The sequence below is a fragment of the Haliotis asinina genome, chromosome 6, assembly GCF_037392515.1.
Source record: "Haliotis asinina isolate JCU_RB_2024 chromosome 6, JCU_Hal_asi_v2, whole genome shotgun sequence".
Lineage (NCBI taxonomy): Eukaryota > Metazoa > Mollusca > Gastropoda > Lepetellida > Haliotidae > Haliotis > Haliotis asinina.
The window spans coordinates 5492394-5511295 of record NC_090285.1 but is presented as its reverse complement, the minus strand read 5'-3'; the positions used below and the strand labels follow the sequence as shown (position 1 = coordinate 5511295).

Below are 18902 nucleotides of genomic sequence, written 5' to 3'. Positions count from 1 at the left end.
CCGTCACCCCAACAATGAATACTAAAACGGCTTTTTTGGTTTCATAAAGGTTTTGCTTTCTCAACGTGATCACGTTACAGTCTTACCCTCCTGTTATTATTTGACCCCCTCCCGTATGTGCAACAGATGTTATTATTTGACCTTCTCCCATATGTGCAGCTGATGTTATTATTAGACCTTCTCCCGTATGTGCAACTGATGTTATTGACATATTTTGACCGGAGGACAACGGTATTTGTACCTACACCGAAACGTCGCATTAATTGCAACAAAGAAGTTCACTATCCATAGAACTTAGGTTTTCTTTCATGTTGGAGAAACCGTATCGGCATAAAAAACGTACAAGATTTGATACAGGTGTAACAAAAATTCAAGTCTGATCTTGGCTTCAAGTACAGAGATTATCAAGCTCTCAGCCATCACAGTGATTCCAGCCAAGATACCAGTCTTATGCTGCATTTAATTAAGGTGAAATACCTTTATGCAGTCTGTTTCCAAGGTACAGTATCAATAATAACAGTAATTTCCAATGCACGTAACGTCAGTCATGTCAGTCGCTATCTTCAATATTCTGGTGTCACGTTTGTGTATCATGCGACCCTAGGTCACCACTAAATAGAGCTGTCAAGGTTAGCGCCGGGACGGCAAATTTGACTTTCACAAGCAAGGTAGGGTTCCAGCGCTACGTCACAGCTTAATTCTCGTTTTCGCATTGTGGGACATTTTTTATTGTATGACTTTTAATTATCAAGGATATTATTAACACTTGGACTTGGTCATTCCGACGGATTATCCTTGGCTGATGGGAATCAAGTGTACAGATTACAGATACAGATACACTCACTGTCACAGCTGTCAATCGCAAATCTAGTACGATTTATCGGCAGAAGGAAATATTACAGTTCACAGTTTATTTAATGTTTGGCAGTCGCTGATTGTCTTCGCGAGGTCATTCCGAAATGCTATGTTTACCTTATCAAGTTACAGTCTCTCTTGAGGAGTTCTCACACACGGTATGATTGGAAACAGTCGAGTTTTTCAATGCAAGTTATAAGTGGGATTTAGCTATATCCTTACTCGTATCACATTTTTGACAGCTGTCGGAGGTGTGGCATCCTTGTCATTCATTCCGGATCACGTGGCTTCCGGAATACTTTGTTTACATTATCTGGATCCAGTTCCGGCTGTTGCAAGTTCGTACACTTGCCAGTTTGAAAGTTTATAGTGCAGTTCAATTCATTTAACAGCCAGGAGTCTCCATCAAGACTGCCATACAGCACTGCAAGACTTCTACAACCACGAAGACACTGTTTGACAAGCAAGATGTCCAGTCCTGATGACATTCCAGGTGACAGTTTCGAGACGGTGTATTTACAGTTTAGTGCTCATTAAATAAAATCGTTATTGGAACTTTATCTACTTGTGTGATCCTTCTGCATATCGCCAGTCTCTTCATTCTTTGTCTGTTAGGTCCTTGTGATATATTTTCACTGAACTTCGTCTCCGAACTCTGGTATTTATTTCGTCACAGTTTGTGATTGGTAGCAGCATCCATTATTTTTGTGTAGATTGTCTACAAGTATTTTTGACTAGTCTTTGGCCGTTCTGTTACACAGGTCCCCCATCGTGTCTACTATATAGGCATATCATTGTATTGAGTCATGCATGTCTTGTGACATTCATCTGCGTGAATTCACTCTGAAATGTGGTCAACAGAAACCAAGAACACTCGGATTACGTCTGTGCTGCACACTCAGGACAGTGCCCTCATGTTATTGAGGATAACAATCGACTATGAAGTTGGTGTACTGTGTGAATTAAGGTATTTCAGACCAGTTTTCTCAGCGCATGTTATTTAATTAATTTTGTAATATTTCAACGACTAAGATTTACCAACCAGGGTTGACAGTAATATTCCATTTATAGCAAATTCAGTGAGAATTACATGAATGAATCTTGTGAAGACATGGATCAAGGAAATACTATGTTTTATATGCTTTATGATCGGTTTTAGCATCATTGTACGTCTAGAAACGAGATGCATTGCGTGTGTGTAGTGAGTCTATTTCCAACGTTATCCTTGGTACCAGGGTATTGGGGTAGTCACGCCGTTGGCTCATGTTCGAGTCCCCGCTCGGATTCACTACTCTGAGTCTTTGTCTGGGGTGCCCAGTCGTGACACTGAAATTGTCGTGTGTTCATTGTCATTCAAGCATTCTGCATTGCGGCTGAATTGGACACGTTTGCTCCATTCATTTGCCGACTTATGTTATGAAAAGAAGCCAAGTTGAAGGGAGCGGTGTACCATGTACCCCAGGGAATACTCAGCGGAGTCGCGGCAGTTCCCTTTCTTCTATCATTATTTATAAGTTTTCAGGTCAACATTTTAGTCCAGTTTTCAGGTACCAAGCACAACCACAACGCTCCGATACAACAGACTTCTAAGTCCCTCAACGCACAGCTTCAGTCACAATTTCAGATTTCGTTGATATGCTTCATTTTCCGAGTTCTAAGGATTGAATGAGGAGATTACCTGCCATGTCATTTGAAACAGGTGCGTTCTCCCTGTTACTTGTTACGGATACGTAAAGTAATCACAATTCTTCTTGATCGACAGGACCGTCTTTGGCATATCTCAATGCTGATTGGCTGCCAACTGTATGGGCGTGGCAGGTTATGTGCATTAATTACAAAGTCACGCAATTCAGGCCACGCCTGGAATGTTTATTCATCTTGTCACATGTTTGTAATTGTTGCAAAACTTTACAGCGGTCTTAAGACAACTTCTTCAGACGAAATATCGTATGAGTGTCTCTAAACTCGTTGGTAGCGAGATCATGTCAGATTTTTTTCTTGTGAAATGTAAATTTAAGACTGCAGCTTCAGGAGTTGTGCTGGACATGTAGATAAAACTGACGAAGATTTTACGCTGTCAGTCACTTCACACAATTGTGGAAAGACGTTTGATCACAAATCTAACCATGATCTAGGAAAAAGGAAATTTGCATAGCTTGAATCGAAACATCGAGATATTTGCCAGAGTGCAAATCAACTGTATGCAGATGAACACTTCATCCCAAAATAAACACTTCGGATGTCTACCTGAAAGCGTCGTGTCACGTCTACCTGAAAGCGTCGTGTCACGTCTACCTGAAAGCGTCGTGTCACGTCTACCTGAAAGCGTCGTGTCACGTCTACCTGAAAGCGTCGTGTCATGCAGCAACATATAAACATATACAATATATTGAACCGTAAAGGACACGCAGTTTCGAAAAAATGAAAGCTTATGAAAGCAAGCGTTCCATTTCAAGAAGTGTTTCTTTTGCTCTTCAGTATACATATACAGAGGAAGCTGTCTAAACCAGCACTCACTGGGACTGAAGAAATAATCCGGTTTGGACGATGTGCCGGCTGGAGAGCTGGTGATAAATATACAAGCCACGGACGGGACTGTGATTTTATGCCAGTGTTGACAACTTGCCGGATGGGACAGACGCCGGTTGACAACTTCCACTGTATCATACGACTGTCATCGATCGGCTACTCTTTACATTGCTTAAGCTCACACTATAATCAACCCTCTGGACGTCTACATGATAATGGGATGTCGTATAATCACAAATTACAAACATATATCACATGCATATTAGATGACTGTCATCGACCGGTTGTTTAGTAGCTTACTTAAGCCAAAACAAACATACTACTTGATAAAAATAATTTATTTCATATTGCCCACAAATAGAAATAGGTGCAGAACAAAAGGATTTCGTGACGTAACTTGGATAAGTTAGATGGATGAACATATATCGGTGGGATGCTGGCTAGATGTATCATGATAAGGGGTGACTACTGAGGATGAAACACCTATAGCGACAGTGATAGTCAGTTAACTTTAGTAGCAGTACAGTTGATGACGTCTTCACCCATTGTACCTATATGTAGAATAGAACCGCGATCTTCCACGTGACGAGCGAACACTTTAATCACTAGGCTACCCCATCGCCCCCTCTGAAACTGAAGGTAACATTTCAGGAAATCTTCCAAAAAGTGCGGAAAATGAGTAAAATATATCTTCAATGTCAACCAGAAGTTAGCGACGCTGGTACTGAATACTATGTACATTATGTACGTGCAGGTGATGATCTGATTCATTTAATAGAAACATAGATATTGCTTGCGTAGGTGTTTTTTTTCATGAGATACAGATTTTGCCTAAGGCTGCTCAAATATGGTTATTGGTACATGATTTGGAAATAGTAGAGATATTATGCGAGTGGGAGGTAGGAGCGTTTGAAAGCCCTTAAGACAATGTCAGACAATATGGTTGTATAACAGCTGTTGTTCAGTCCTTAACCGTTTATACACTTTGTTCTGAAACTAACCCTTCACCTTGTGCTTCGGTTAACAATAGCACATTCACCAACTTTACACTCTAATTGTGAATCTGTATATATTTCAGAAAGGATTCCTACGATTGTTACATGGACATTAACAAAGATTCATGTACTACACTGACGGACAAAAGAAAGTACACACCCATTTATTACGGTGGTTGGCAGTAAAACAAAAAGGAATGGTAAATCTATAGTGATATCAGGGCTGCTTTTTGGACCTTAGGTGTGCTGAGTGTCTGTCCAATAACGGTTTCTTTTTATTTTGTTTCGTCCAGTTCATGTCAAATCACACGTGTATGGTACTGTCTAGAATCTTGTCAAGGTAAAGGGCATACTGCATATATCAGCTTAAGGCTTACATTAAGTTATCACTCTTAAAGATCGCTTTATCTGTTTCATAGTATTACATATTAGTATCTTTAATGAACACCATTAGCATAGCTCATTAAACTTGTCATTAAGAATACTGGAAAAATTCAACATTTATATTCAGCAAATCCAAACATGATACAAAATACAATGTATGTTGCTATAGACGAGGGCATAACATTATTGAAATGAGTACATACTACTGGTGTGAAAGAGGGAAAGAAAATATGTTTTGTATATATATCAACAGAAATATGAAATGATATTCTACTTTTCACATGATCATGTTATTTAGAATTTATCGCTCTCTTTCTTCTTAGACGAACTGCCCTTGTCAATGTCAGTATCTTCCAAAGTATCCAGATAGTAGTCCGTACTGCTGTTCGTTCTGTAGAAATAAAGTATTATCAAGTATTAATTTTACAATGAATATAGAGCAACTATAATTTTTAGCGTGTAGGTGAGTTTAGTTTCACGCCGTACTCAGCAATATTCCAGCTATATGACGGCGATCTGTAAATAATCGAGTCTGGACCAGACAATCCCGTGACCAACAACATGAGCGTCGATCTGCGCAATTGGGAACCGATGACGTGTCAACCAAGTCAGCGAGCCTGACCACCCGATCCCGTTAGTCGCCTCTTACCGCAAGAACAAGATGGGTTTTACCCAACCCCCATAAAATCATTATTAAAACCTTGTCTTAAATTATGTACGATCCCTTAACTGCCTTACCTTCCAAACACTTTGGCGTCGTCGATGGTCTCCGGGAGTTTTCGGTTCAGGGTTTCCGGAAGTAGAAGTGAAAGTAGACCCGCGCCAACACTCACGGCTCCGAAAACAATCAATGGCAGCGCCACCTTCAGATCACCACCCACTAATAGACCCTGTATAACAGATCACGTGCCTGACATTGACGATTCATGTTCGGACTCAGTAATTTCAGAGAAAGTCAGAATACGAAACGCATCATATTTTCTTATAGAGAATACCGTAAGCGTATTAAAAGTCCTCCATTGCTGTTATACCTACCAGGTCAGCGACATAAGGGGAGATAATTCCGCCCACACGTGCAAATGTGGAGCTGGCGCCCATCCCGGAGCTACGGACAACAGTCGGGAAAAGTTCGGCAGAAAATACGTATATGATGGCAAAAGCTGCCGAAGCACCCAGTTTCCCAATCATTGATAGTGTCGTGGTAATCCAGGCGTGAGCTGAAACAAGTTATGTGTAAATAACCCTCTCTACATTTTATAGAACAGAGTGGGAGAGAGAGTTTATATAGCGGTGGTCTGTAAATAATCGAGTCTGGATCAGAGAGTGCAGTGATAAACGGCATGAGCATCGATCTATGCTATTTGGGTCAAAGCAAGAGTTACTGAAGAGCCAGTTGTAACCGGGATCTTCACGAATACAATTTATAAAAAACTCTGCTCAAACCAACCCAGGAACATTTTAGCAACAAGCAAACAGATGATGTAAGTCAGTATTGAGAATTTTATCGGATATGAGTTTAAATTTGATAAAGTTTCCTATCTATGTTCAGCATAAAACCTGAGTCCTTGCATGCTGTGACCCTGATCAGATAGGCTTTGAGGATCGTTGTATAGTTTGTTAGATCTTCCCAGTACACAAATGTGTGACCATTTTAGGACAAGATATTCCTACAAGTAATAGTTGCCCTATCAAACATAGAGTTGCTGCATATTTGTATTTTCTCCTTACGCGCGGCAATATTAGGTTCAGAAAATACACTTTCAGAAAAACGTTATTTATAGTATTGACATTAGTATTCATACATGTGTTCGCTTATTTGTCTCCATGAGTATAACTCAACTTTCCGACTCTTTGGTTTTAAGTTACCAATAATAGCAGTTCTCATGATGTTGTTTCTCGTTATTCGTGTTTGGTATCACAGATTATTATGGTAAAATTAATGTGAATGTCATTCCGGTTATTATGAGAAGATTAGTATAATCTTACAGCTGTCGCCATACATGACCGGAAACATGGTGAGTAGACAAGCTATTCCACCCAGCATCATACTCCCACAATGCAGTTTCTTCCTTCCGGTACGGTCGAGCAAGATGATGCAGAGGGCGTAAGCTATAGTCTCCATGATGTTAGCGATGGTGAAGTTGAGGTAGATGTCTCCGCTGAGGTTTTGGACGTTAAGTCCTAGACCGTAGTACACCATGCTGACTACAAACCTGCAAGCACACCATGAAATCTTTGCATTGTTTTTAAATGGTTATAAACCACAAATACACATCGATTGGTCTTTCCTTATTCACCAGTCGATGAGTTCTCACCAATTACAGTCGGAGAAAGTACAAAATACATGCTGTATGTAGTATATTTTAGGTGACATATCGATAAACACATTTATACATTTCACACTACAACGACTACATGACATATTTCATTACCCAATGATGTTATATATATATATGTTATATTTGATGGTCGTATGTAGTAGGTGTCCAGCAGACATCAACCACTACCAAACAGCAGAGTTCAAACATGGAATGAAGCTAAGCAATGTAATCATGTAACATAGATAGCGTGTCTTACCCACCAATTCACGAATATGACCAAAGTCCTTATAAGGAGAACTGGCGTAGTGAACATCTCCCACACCTTTGCTCGAGGCTGGTTCACATCCAGTGTTGATTTGTCGAAGATTTTAGGAGGAAGGTCGACGCCGTTCACTTCTGCCGCTTTGCGTATGATCTGTTCTGCTTCAGCATCCCTCCCACGTGACAGCAGCCATCTTGCAGACTCAGGAATAAACCTGAGGAGGAGAAAGGTGTAATGTTGAGAACTGACTTCCACATGGAAACGTTCCCAAACATTTTCGTGTAAAGATTAATTCAATTTCCAACAAATGAGGTACCTAGCAGAGTCAAAAGAAACACAACCAGAGACATGCCATCTTAATTAATGATAGACAAAAATGTCTTTGATCAAGAATAGTATCACTACTACAAGAAATGGAGAAATGAGAAATGGAGAAAGCACTGACCACCACATCAATAACATAAGTACGGGCGGCACTGAGACAGCCAGTTGCAGATGTTGCCAGTCTCGAAGAGCATAGGCCAGGGCCCCCAGAATGAACAGACCGAGGCACCAAAATAGTTCGATGACAATTCCAGCAAGTACTCTTTTGGAGGGCCCGACAAGTTCCATTCCTGCAATTGTGATTCCATAATATTCAATGCAGCGTCAAATATACTCTTAAAATACAAAGTTTACTGAGTGCACAAAAAAATATATATATAGGTGATTGATTTTACGTTGACATGTTTTCATGACGGTAGAGTGAGCAGATGTTTCCCACTCTGGCGAAAAACACTTAAGTGTGAGTGAGTGAGTATGGTTTTACGACGTTTTTAGCAATATTCAAGTAATATCACATCACCTGGCTACCCCACCGCCCCTGGGATTCACGGACTGTAAAAATAGAACGTAAATGTACATAGCGATTTGCGGGCCCTGGAATGACTGTGCCTGTGCCTGTGCCTGTGCCCCATAATACTTGTAGAACTTACCAATTACAAAGGAGGTCATAAAGACTCCAGTGCTGGAGACACCGTTGATGAACCTGAGTGCAACAAAGCCCACCATATTGGGGGCGAAAGCAATGCTGATGCTAGAAGCACAGTGGAAGAATATGCTCAAGAAAAACGTCTTCTTTCTGCCGATCCTGAAAGAAAATGAATGAATGATGAATGAATGAATGAATGAATGAAGTCTGTACATTTGTACTCAAATAATCCATTTAAATAAGCCTTCAACAGTAGTTGGTATATTCTCAAAGGAGTTGTAAAGAAGCCCCTATCATTTCACTTCTACCACATAGCTGACGACGTTGGGAAACGCAAGCTTGCAGACCTTTTTATGACCAGCAGAGCTGTTCAGGTGAATCCTTTACTCATCTGTGATAACCCTAGTCTCCTGAACATCAGATGGTGTCTACATCAAGCCCTGCGTGCCTGTCGGTGACGTATACGTTCAAGCATGCTGTCTCAACTTTTCGCGTAAAGTCCTGCCACAAATTTGTCTCAGACGAGGAATTGTCCCAGCTGTGAATGGGGCACTTTCGTATGGATTATGTTGTTGCACTAACCGAATATGGTAGATGTGAAATTATGCTGTACATCTCGTCTCCATAGAGATCATACTGTTTTTGGATATTAATATTTCTGGAAACTTACTATGACGCCTATGGTGTTTGCTGGACACCCATGACACCTTATAGCTAAATATTTTCACATATTCCTAACAATGCCTTGCATTGCGAAACCCTGTTTCCGAGCAACACGATAACTAAACACTCACTGTCCACAAGTAGTCTGTCCCCTTTGCTTTCAAAGTCAACGCATGAGTGAAAAAGACCCGTGCTGTTGCATTGGTAAAATATGTAGTTTAGGTGCGCGTGTCAAGGTAGCGTGCTCTGCCATGCATTAATTCGGGATTTAGTGCAAATTCAAAGACAGGTTAATGTGACGTATTACATTTCGACACATCTCGTCCTCAACCATTCGTCCACAGAAACACTCTTTGTTAACAGTCAACGACCTGTTTGTACACAGTGGCCATCTTCCATCCATCACTCTGATATTTGCACTTTTGCGGGTAATTGATATTTATGGATTTTCCTGGATACCACGTGATCGTTGTCATGTGTACTCAGTGTAGGTACTTACAAGTCAGACAGCAGCCCCAGGAAGATTGCACCAACCAGGCTGCCCGCAAAGGTGATGGAGTTAGAGGTCGCTCTCCATCCTTTGTTCCCACACACGATGTTGAACTAGATAAACATGAAAGTTTAGTGTACTGAAAGTAAAAGATGATGCGAGGTGTTCGAAACGACGTAGGTGAGTGAATATAGTTTTACGCCTCTTCGGCAATATTCCAGCAACGAGACAGGGTGGGGATGGGGGGTGGGGGGGGTGGTACCAGACACAAACACACTGTACCCAACAAAGACATAAGCACGCCATTCCCACAATTGACATACATATTATTGGTAGCCCGACAACCACTACAATACTCCTGTCATGACTTGGCAGCCCGTCATCTTGGTCGAACAGGGGAATGATTATGTGGCTTTTCGACTGTCAAACTATAATTGCAAATTAACCATGAGACGATATGTACACTCACCTGCGCAAGAGCTGTGGAGGTGAATGTGGTTTTGTCATACACCCAGGATGTACATTCTTGTGTCTCGTTGCCCGCTGTGAAGTTAGTGTACACGTTGCACTCTGACAGCTTGGATACACCGTCGTCATTACGTTCCCAGGGAATGGTTCTGTTGACGATGATGTCGTGAGCGCTACCCTGACTCTTGTAGGTATCATTGGCTAGACCAGGGACTGCACACCTTGAAATAACATTTTGTTACTGAACAATACATTTATTGCATCTGCAGATTCACAAACAATATTCACACAACAGTCCGACGAAACATTTATCACACGATTCCACATAATATATTTTGAGGTGGTGAATCTAAAACAAAACATGTACTTCATATTCGAGCAAGGACATCATGTCCATACTGTCTGCACAACACTGATTGTGTCATGAGCTTGTGTTTCTGAAAAGCAATGAAAACAGTGATGATACTAGTCCTGCTCCACTGGTCGTATCCATTATAGACTAAGGCTATAGCTATTTGTTTCGGCAACGGTTTCAAGCTTAAATCCGGAATTGTATAGGACATATTTTTGTCCCGGTGTCACCTCCCTATAACACATTTTGAACATTTACTGAGGCCTTGGACGTTGTGAGTGAGTGAGTGAGTGAGTGAGTGAGTGAGTGAGTGAGTGAGTGAGTGAGATAGATTTGTTTTACGCTGCACTTAGCAATACTCCAGCTATATGGCGGCGGTCTGTAAATAATCGAGTCTGGACCAGGCAATCCAGTGACCAACAACATGAGCATCGATCAGCGCAGTTAGGAACCGATGACATGTATCAACCAAGTCAGCGAGCCTGACCACCCGATCCCGTTAATCGCCTCTAACGATAAGCAGTCGCCTTTCATGATAAGCATGGGTTGCTGAAGGCCTCTTGTACCCGGACCTGCACGAGTCCCATGGATGTAGTAACTATCATCGAGCATCCGCTGAGCAAGAGTCGTGTGACTTCCTAGTAATCATAATACACCGAGCATGATCACTGTATGTATAGTACGTCAAAGTCGTGCAAGGTAAACACCACATACTGAGGCTGTTTGAATGATGCTAGACACGAATGAAAGTTGACTCGGTACTGGAAAGCTGACATCATTTCTTTTGTCATACAGACATAGATCTAAAAATAATACATTCGAGGCAGACTAACTTGAGAATGAAGATTTTTATGGATATCAACTTCTTTATGAGAGAACACAACGTTTCGGAGTTAATGCTTACTCCTTCATCAGGTGATTGAGAAAGGGATACAGAGGTGTATTTATATGTACAGGTAAAACAATAACAAAGTAACAAGTGGAATGAGTTAACGAAAGCTAGTATAAACAAGCACTGATAGGAAGCCGATAGTTAAGATAACAATGATGGAAGCCAATGGTAATGCATTACAGTTGATTGGATATGTTTACATAACATGATTGGGGATAAGGGTGGAAGCCAATGGTGATACATTACGCATGATAGGATGATGTACATAACACACGATAGGGGGTGAGCATGTTTACATGAGGATTGGTGATGTACAAACACAAGTATGTACTCGGGTAGATAGGCTATACATGAATTACATAGATAGAATGTACACAGGTAGATGAGATTAATTTATCAATAAGTCCCAGGCACTTGGTAGGTACACTCCTTGGTCGCGGTTGATGGCTGGTTTCTGTCTCCGGATCTCGATGGCCTCTTGCAGTTTCCTTTGGCGCCAGTTGTTGTTGTTGGTAGATAGTATCCTAGTGTCCTCCCATCGAATTGAGTGTTCAGGGTTCTTGAGTATGTGTTCAGAGATGGCCGATTTCTGGTCGAGTTTCCTGACTGAGGTCTGATGTTCCTTCATTCTGGTGTTGATTGGTCTCAGCGTTTCTCCAATGTATAGGTCGCCACAGTTGCAAGGGATCTGGTAGATGCATCCTCTCGGGTTAGGGTGTTCACCGCTGGGTCCTTTACCGTTGGCTTTTAGGTAGGTCTTGATGGTCTTGCCACTGGAGAAGGTGACATCGATGCTGGCTTTGGTCTTGATGAGGCGTGATATTTGATGACTGATGGGGCCAAGGTAGGGTATGGTTACTCTGATGGGTGATGGAGAAGGTTTGGGGCGGGGTTCTCGGTCCTTAAGGGTCTTGTGTTTGTACATCACCAATCCTCATGTAAACATGCTCACCCCCTATCGTGTGTTATGTACATCATCCTATCATGCGTAATGTATCACCATTGGCTTCCACCCTTATCCCCAATCATGTTATGTAAACATATCCAATCAACTGTAATGCATTACCATTGGCTTCCATCATTGTTATCTTAACTATCGGCTTCCTATCAGTGCTTGTTTATACTAGCTTTCGTTAACTCATTCCACTTGTTACTTTGTTATTGTTTTACCTGTACATATAAATACACCTCTGTATCCCTTTCTCAATCACCTGATGAAGGAGTAAGCATTAACTCCGAAACGTTGTGTTCTCTCATAAAGAAGTTGATATCCATAAAAATCTTCATTCTTATGTATTTTCACTTCTAAATGACATTCAAAGACCAGACTAACTTGCTTGCTATATATATTTAAAGTTGTGGTGGCTAAGTCTCTGGACGGGGATGCTCACAATGGGCTGTTTCGTGGTAACTGAACGATCTATTAGGTCATCGATGTACCTGCAACTTAAGTTACACTTTTGAGAAAAGGTATCTCGTTGAATACGGAACCTCTACCAGATTATATATGACTATATATGACCATTTGTTTCTGAATGGCTGCCAGTTCTCCTCAGCCAGGCTGACATGCCCTATAAAGCCATCCGTATGCTCACTCACTAGGGGAAGACATAATCACCACAGACCTGTGTGAAAGGAACACGCGGCTTCGGATATGGCATTGTTAAATTAGCATGATTATGACATGTCTGGTAAATCAGGCAGTTATCATGCATTCTCAGGAGAGCGACATTTATCCTCGGTACAAACACTTTATACATTCTCTATCATGGACAGGGCCTGAATATAGAGCGCCACACAAAACGACCAAAACGCAAGAAAGGATTTTGGAAAGAACGTGCATATATTGTGTGTTCTCTCGGTAATTTTACGGTGCATATGTATCGGTGTATTCAAACATCACAGCAGGTCGTTTCATCGAGCTGAATAACATGTACATAATGACCTAGCGACAGCCAACCGATGCGATGCATCTTCATTATATGTTAACAGCAACAAGCAAAAACATCTCATGAATCATATCCCAAGAGAGTATGTATATTTGTGCCCGTGTGAGTGGTGAGATGTGCGGGAAAATGGCTTTCCACTGACACTAAGTTGACATATTGCGATATACCTGATAAAACTGCTCCAACCGGTGGTACATCTTCAGTACATGTGCATATTAACTGATTCTCGGTTCAGCACTTATGCAATAACGTAGTCGTTTTAACTACCGTCAATGAATACTACAAAGGGACTTCGTGAGTGTGGATTGACGCCGAACTTTTCCAGCAATATCACAGCGGGGGACACCAGAAATGGGATTCACATAGTTTGGGCGTGCCTCCCCAAATAAATAAATAAATAAATGAATGAATGAATGAATGAATGAATGAATGAATGAATGAATGAATGAATGAATGAATGAATGAATGGATGGATGGATGGATGGATACATAGATAGATACATAGATAGATTGACTGTTTACAATATGACTAACGTTGTTTCTGATGGCTCATTTACCTTCATGTAACCAAACAGGTCTGTAGGAGCGTGTGTTGCAACCCCTGCCCTCCTGCCCACCCCAAAATCTTTGATGGGTGAGATACACGTTGTGTAAGATTATTAGAGATGTTTGTGCATGTTGACGTGCTGACCTGTTACGATAATCCCCAAAACGTCAGATGAATGGAATCGCACATTGTCCTGTTGCAGAAGTTGTTGACGAAAGAAGGGCACCACAAGACTTCATCCCTATATCTTTGAATAAAGACCCCTTCCTCCGTTGACCAGACATTCCGCTCATCGTAGATGCAGTAAAGTGCATTCACTCTCCCCAAATAAAAAACGGAACAGGCCATCATTTCGGAACAAGTTGAAGTGACTTTCATCTGAGAACTATAGCACCCTGCAACTATGTACAGTTCTTGCCTTTTGTTATCTAGGTAGACTGTGTAGGTGTCAAGACCTTTCCACATATGAGGCGATGAGTTCTGATACCATCCGTCTGGAGTCGTCAACTTTTTTCAACAGTTCCCCAAACTCTGGTTTTACGATGACTGAATTTGATGAATGATTTTTTATGACTGAATTTTGGTGCATTTCGGTGCATCAGTCCATGTACACATACGAATGCTGAAGTTATAAACACACTGGTAGCACAAACGCACTATTAGGTACAGAATAGATAATAGTGTGACTTATTGCTGAACAGAAGGGTGTTCTATTGGATATGAGGCGTGGCCACACAGAGACATTTCAGTATTGCATCATTCGCTACACTTTACAAATATATGTCTGTTTTGTGCCCTCACCATGTGTTTACAAGTCGCAAATTGTAAATCATACATTGTTTAAGCAGAAACACCCAACATGAATCAATTTTGCTACCCAAAAGGTTCCGATAAAACATCTCTGTGATTTCATGGCCTCCGCGCTACCCAAAAGGCTCCAAAAGGACACCTCCGTGATGCCATGGCCTCCACGCTTTCGGAAAAGGTTCCAAAAGAACACCGTAGGGATGTCGTGAATCGTCGTGGTCGACAGCGAGAACATCTTTGGGAACTAGTTCCTGGGGTCTGCTGCGCTGACGCGTTAGTGGGAACTAGGCTGGAAGGGGTCCAGGCTCTCCAAGACGAATGGCGACATATCCCGTGTAACGACTGACTTTTGCCTTTTGCATGTCTAGCAGCAGCGTGTGGCCATGCATTCTGTTTATGTGAGGTGTCCCAGAGCTTGAGCGATTGGAAACCATCGTGCGAAATAGCTACGGGCCAGCTAGCCCTTGGCTGATAAAAATCCAGTCGGACCAGTAAATCTCAACAGTCAGTGGCCCGTTTTGCTGGTGAGTTTTCACGTCATTTTGTAACTATGTCACTCTCTCCGACTTTTTAAGTTACAATACACGTTTAAATCTAGCAAGATTATGGCCTGATAAAAATGTTCACATCAGCTAAATGATGAAACCCGTGTCATGCCAACAATATCTCATTTATCGTTTGAACTCAGATTTCGCGGGCTTTTTTTTCATCGCTTTTTTTCAACTTTATAGGTTGAATTGACATTTTTGATGATTTGTTTCGGTATTTGCATACCGAAAGGTATCGTGTTTTACGTTGCATGTGACCTTTACAATTCTGACCTTAAATAGCGTTTACTTTATGCAACGATATCGACCTTATGCGTTTTGAAAACTAAACTGACTTAAAATTGTTGTCAAGGTAATATGTGCAGGCAAATTATTTCTGTACGCCTCGTATTTGTATGAACATTTTTCTCTATGCCTCGTGTATGGTACAAACCTTATGTGTACCCATGTATCTCTTCGTGGCTCGTTTATATCATTAAATGGTAAACATTAACGGTTTTCCGCATTACGGTAGACTTCGGATGGGGCTTACGGTACCAGCAGCAGAATCTCGCCAATTACGTTGCGTACCTGCTCCTTGAACGTGACATTCCCATGTCCCAACGTGCCCCGACAGCCGTAAATTCCCAATATAATGCATGTTCCGATAGTGTGCAGTCGCGTGTGACTAAATCCTCCGTAACTACAAACTCACGTGACGAGTAGGCCCGGGGACCGGTATGAAAGCAATGTGTCTATTGTCCTGTCTACGGAATATATACATATATACAGCCAGGTTCACAAGGTGCCCCGGTTTTGAATCGTCTTTAGGGTTAGACCTTTGTCCCAACTTCAGTATTGTATGACTATCTTTCACGACCATTTCGGGTTATTATTACGGGTAGATAATAATAGATCACTTCACTCGCATTTGTTTGATTCTTGTTACATAACAACCACCGCTCATGTAGTAGTTGGCCACAAGTGAGCCATCATTAGTGGATTTTCCATAGACTTACATGTTAATTCACTGCTGCATCAGTAATATTAATAAACTGAGTTGAAGTCATTCTAATTTTGATAGTTTGCAAGCATCTTGGAAATCATCCTCAGTTACGACACACAGTTTCTTCTCTTTGAGTTGATTAGTTATCGAATGACACCTGATTAAGCACCGTGTATGAGTACTACTTTTAATCTCTCCCATAGAAAGCCATGATAATCCAGACTGGTATGTCTAAAATAAGTTGTTTAAATAGTTGCAATTTTCTTTCAAAAATCATTGCAAAATTAAATGTAAATTACGTGTAGGTAGCTGAAATATGTTCTCAGCTGGTAGGTAACTATTGAAAGCAATCGAAACTAAATTTATGAAAATTATTCTTGCAACAGCTACTTAACATGCAAGTCTATGGGAATTTTACCAATGATGATTCATGTACGGCCAACTACTGCAAAAGACCCAGACTGCATTTACTGTCCCCACAGATATTAACCGTATTATGCCGCTAGTGTTCACGGCTGTTACTTCAAGGTTGGAATAAAACAGACACCCACACTGAAGAGATAGCAGTGCCCCATCAAGTGGCCGCACATTCGCCACAGCTGTTGATGTACTGTGTATATACAATATTTATACTCCCCACTTACCATGTTTACTTATCGACTTCATAATACTGAAGTACTTTTTGAAAACATTACGTATCTATAAATGTGTCCTAGTATACCCCAGAATGAATTTCTTGTTAAATAGTCTGTTTTGATAAAGACCTTGCAACGGCATGTTGGGAGTAAAGATGTATTATTGCTGTCATTGAACTATCAGTTCTAGGCATACAGTTCAAACAATCCAGTCAGCATAAAAAATGCCTTGTATGAAAGCGTCAAGTCACGCTTATCTTGCACGCACGCAGCACGTGATTGCCTATAAATCAGGTGACCTGCACGTGTCATACAGTCGTGTCTGTCTGAATCTGAATGTAATGTTAGTTTGTGGTCAAGAATAAAAAGTGAGTCAGGACATTCCGATTGTATCATGAACATGTGTTCATGAAATATTATCGAATAGTGACGGTACTTGGTATGTCCAAGGGTATACCGAGTGCTATTGTATCGGTCCCAATACGCTATATACAGGTATGGTACTGGGCGGTAGAGTAGCCCAATCGTTTACGCGTTTGCTCGTCACGCCCCAAACCCAAGTTCTATTCCTCACATGAGTAGAATGTGTAAAGCCCATTTTGTCACCCCCCATCCCGTGCCGCCGTAAAATATTGCTAATACGGCGTAAAACCATACTCAGTCACTAACAGATATGGTACTCAGTGTGTTCTAGACTTCTTCAGACAAACGCACGAATAAGCTATCTTTGGTGATGTACGGAGAACGCCTGCTCGGAGAACGGAAGCTGGGTGGTTCGAACTCCGGTCGCGTTATACCAAAAAGGTGTTAAGAGCGGTAAGTATTAATACCTGCCTTGTGGACAGTGTGAGGAGACCTCAAGGTTGGGCGGCTCGGAGTCAATGTACTGTGACTGATTGGGGTTCAAGTGCTTGCCATGTCAATAGCTAAGCGATATACACAAGCCATGTGCTCGGACGAGTAGAAGACGACATGACTATACGAATACATGGAAACACAGACACACCTGTATATGCATGGTGTCATAATCAAAATGCACAACAGAATTAATTCTGAACGCGATCTAAAAATTGAAACACACAGAGGAAACCAGAATTTCATGTGACATCTTACAGTAAATGTATGCATACGATTGTTTGTTATTGCTCCAACAAATAAGCTTCTCCCATGCTGATCTCTAAATATAGGGAGGTCAATGTATGAAACTCCATATTTCTGTCTGGAGTGATTCGTGGATTGTGAAGTATGAAATTAACGTCATGACACTCCATTTCATAATATGATGCGAGTATTGCTCAGTTGCAGTTTCTAGCATTAAACCTAAAATCAAGCACCCATCCTGGTAGATGAATACGCATCTTTACCTCTAATATTGTGTGGGGATAGCACTAGATTACAGCCTGTCGCACGCAGAGCTCAGTAGAAATTACCTATAATTTGATTAAATATATGTTATCAGGTGAACCAATACAAGACACGTTTCATATATGTGGCTATATTACCGTAGTCATCGGTTGTTTCCATGTTAAAATGCTGTTTCTATATATACAAGATCTATCTGTCGTGGGGCACAGAACCACAAAATGTAAACAAGGAGCGTGTATTGCACTTACCTGTTGTCGGGAATAGCCAGGTAAAACACAGGTAAAAGGGTCTGGAATGCTACAGATATTGCAGGGATGCATGCCAACACGTATATTCGTTTCTGGTACGGCCCAAACTCACCAAGGTGAGTTAGAATGTCATCAAACTTCATAGTTTTCCGTTTTAAATGTTTCCCTCGATGTACCGGTCAACTGGATGGCGAAAGAGAGGCTTGCTATGCTGACAGTGCTGACGGGTATGAGGGCACGGCGCCTCAAGCAATGACACAAAGGACAGTAATACAGAGCTAAGCTTGTAAAATACACGAACGGGGAGCAGATCTTATCGGTGTAAGTGAAGGGCAGAGATTCATCCACGTACCGTATGATGCAAGACTTTGTATTCCTGAAACCTGGCCAGTTATCTGGAGAACGTTCATACTGAAATTTACGTCTTGTTCTCACGGTCCTATCTACGGCCCAAAGTACACCCTGATGTATAGTCAAAGTACACCCTGGGATATGGACAAAGTGCACCCTTAGGTATGCATAATTACACCCTGTTTTATAGACAAGGTACACCTTGGTGTATAGACAAAGTACACCCTGGCGAAGAGACAAAGTGCACCCTGATGTATAGACAATGTACTTCCTGATGTAGAGACAA

At 41.4% G+C, this 18902-nt stretch overlaps 1 protein-coding gene across 1 annotated transcript; it reads right to left on the bottom strand.

The window, feature by feature from the left end:
• Nucleotides 1-3707: 3707 nt before the first annotated feature.
• On the bottom strand, nt 3708-18537 carry LOC137287510 (organic cation transporter protein-like). Its single transcript, XM_067819848.1, has 10 exons — nt 18266-18537; nt 9939-10158; nt 9479-9582; nt 8321-8475; nt 7792-7960; nt 7345-7560; nt 6750-6976; nt 5799-5980; nt 5502-5653; nt 3708-5154 (listed from the first exon to the last, which is right to left on the bottom strand). The coding sequence occupies exons 1-10, from the start codon at nt 18406-18408 to the stop codon at nt 5058-5060; spliced, it is 1665 nt and encodes a 554-aa protein (XP_067675949.1). The 5' UTR covers nt 18409-18537; the 3' UTR covers nt 3708-5057.
• Nucleotides 18538-18902: the final 365 nt, after the last annotated feature.

Coding starts and splice junctions, on each gene's coding strand:
- LOC137287510 (XM_067819848.1), bottom strand. CDS start 18,408: ATGAAGTTTGATGACATTCTAACTCACCTTGGTGAGTTTGGGCCGTAC. Junction 9,583..9,938: donor CCTCCACAGCTCTTGCGCAG/GTGAGTGTACAT, acceptor ATGTTTATCTAG/TTCAACATCGTGTGTGGGAA. Junction 7,961..8,320: donor TATGACCTCCTTTGTAATTG/GTAAGTTCTACA, acceptor TCACAATTGCAG/GAATGGAACTTGTCGGGCCC.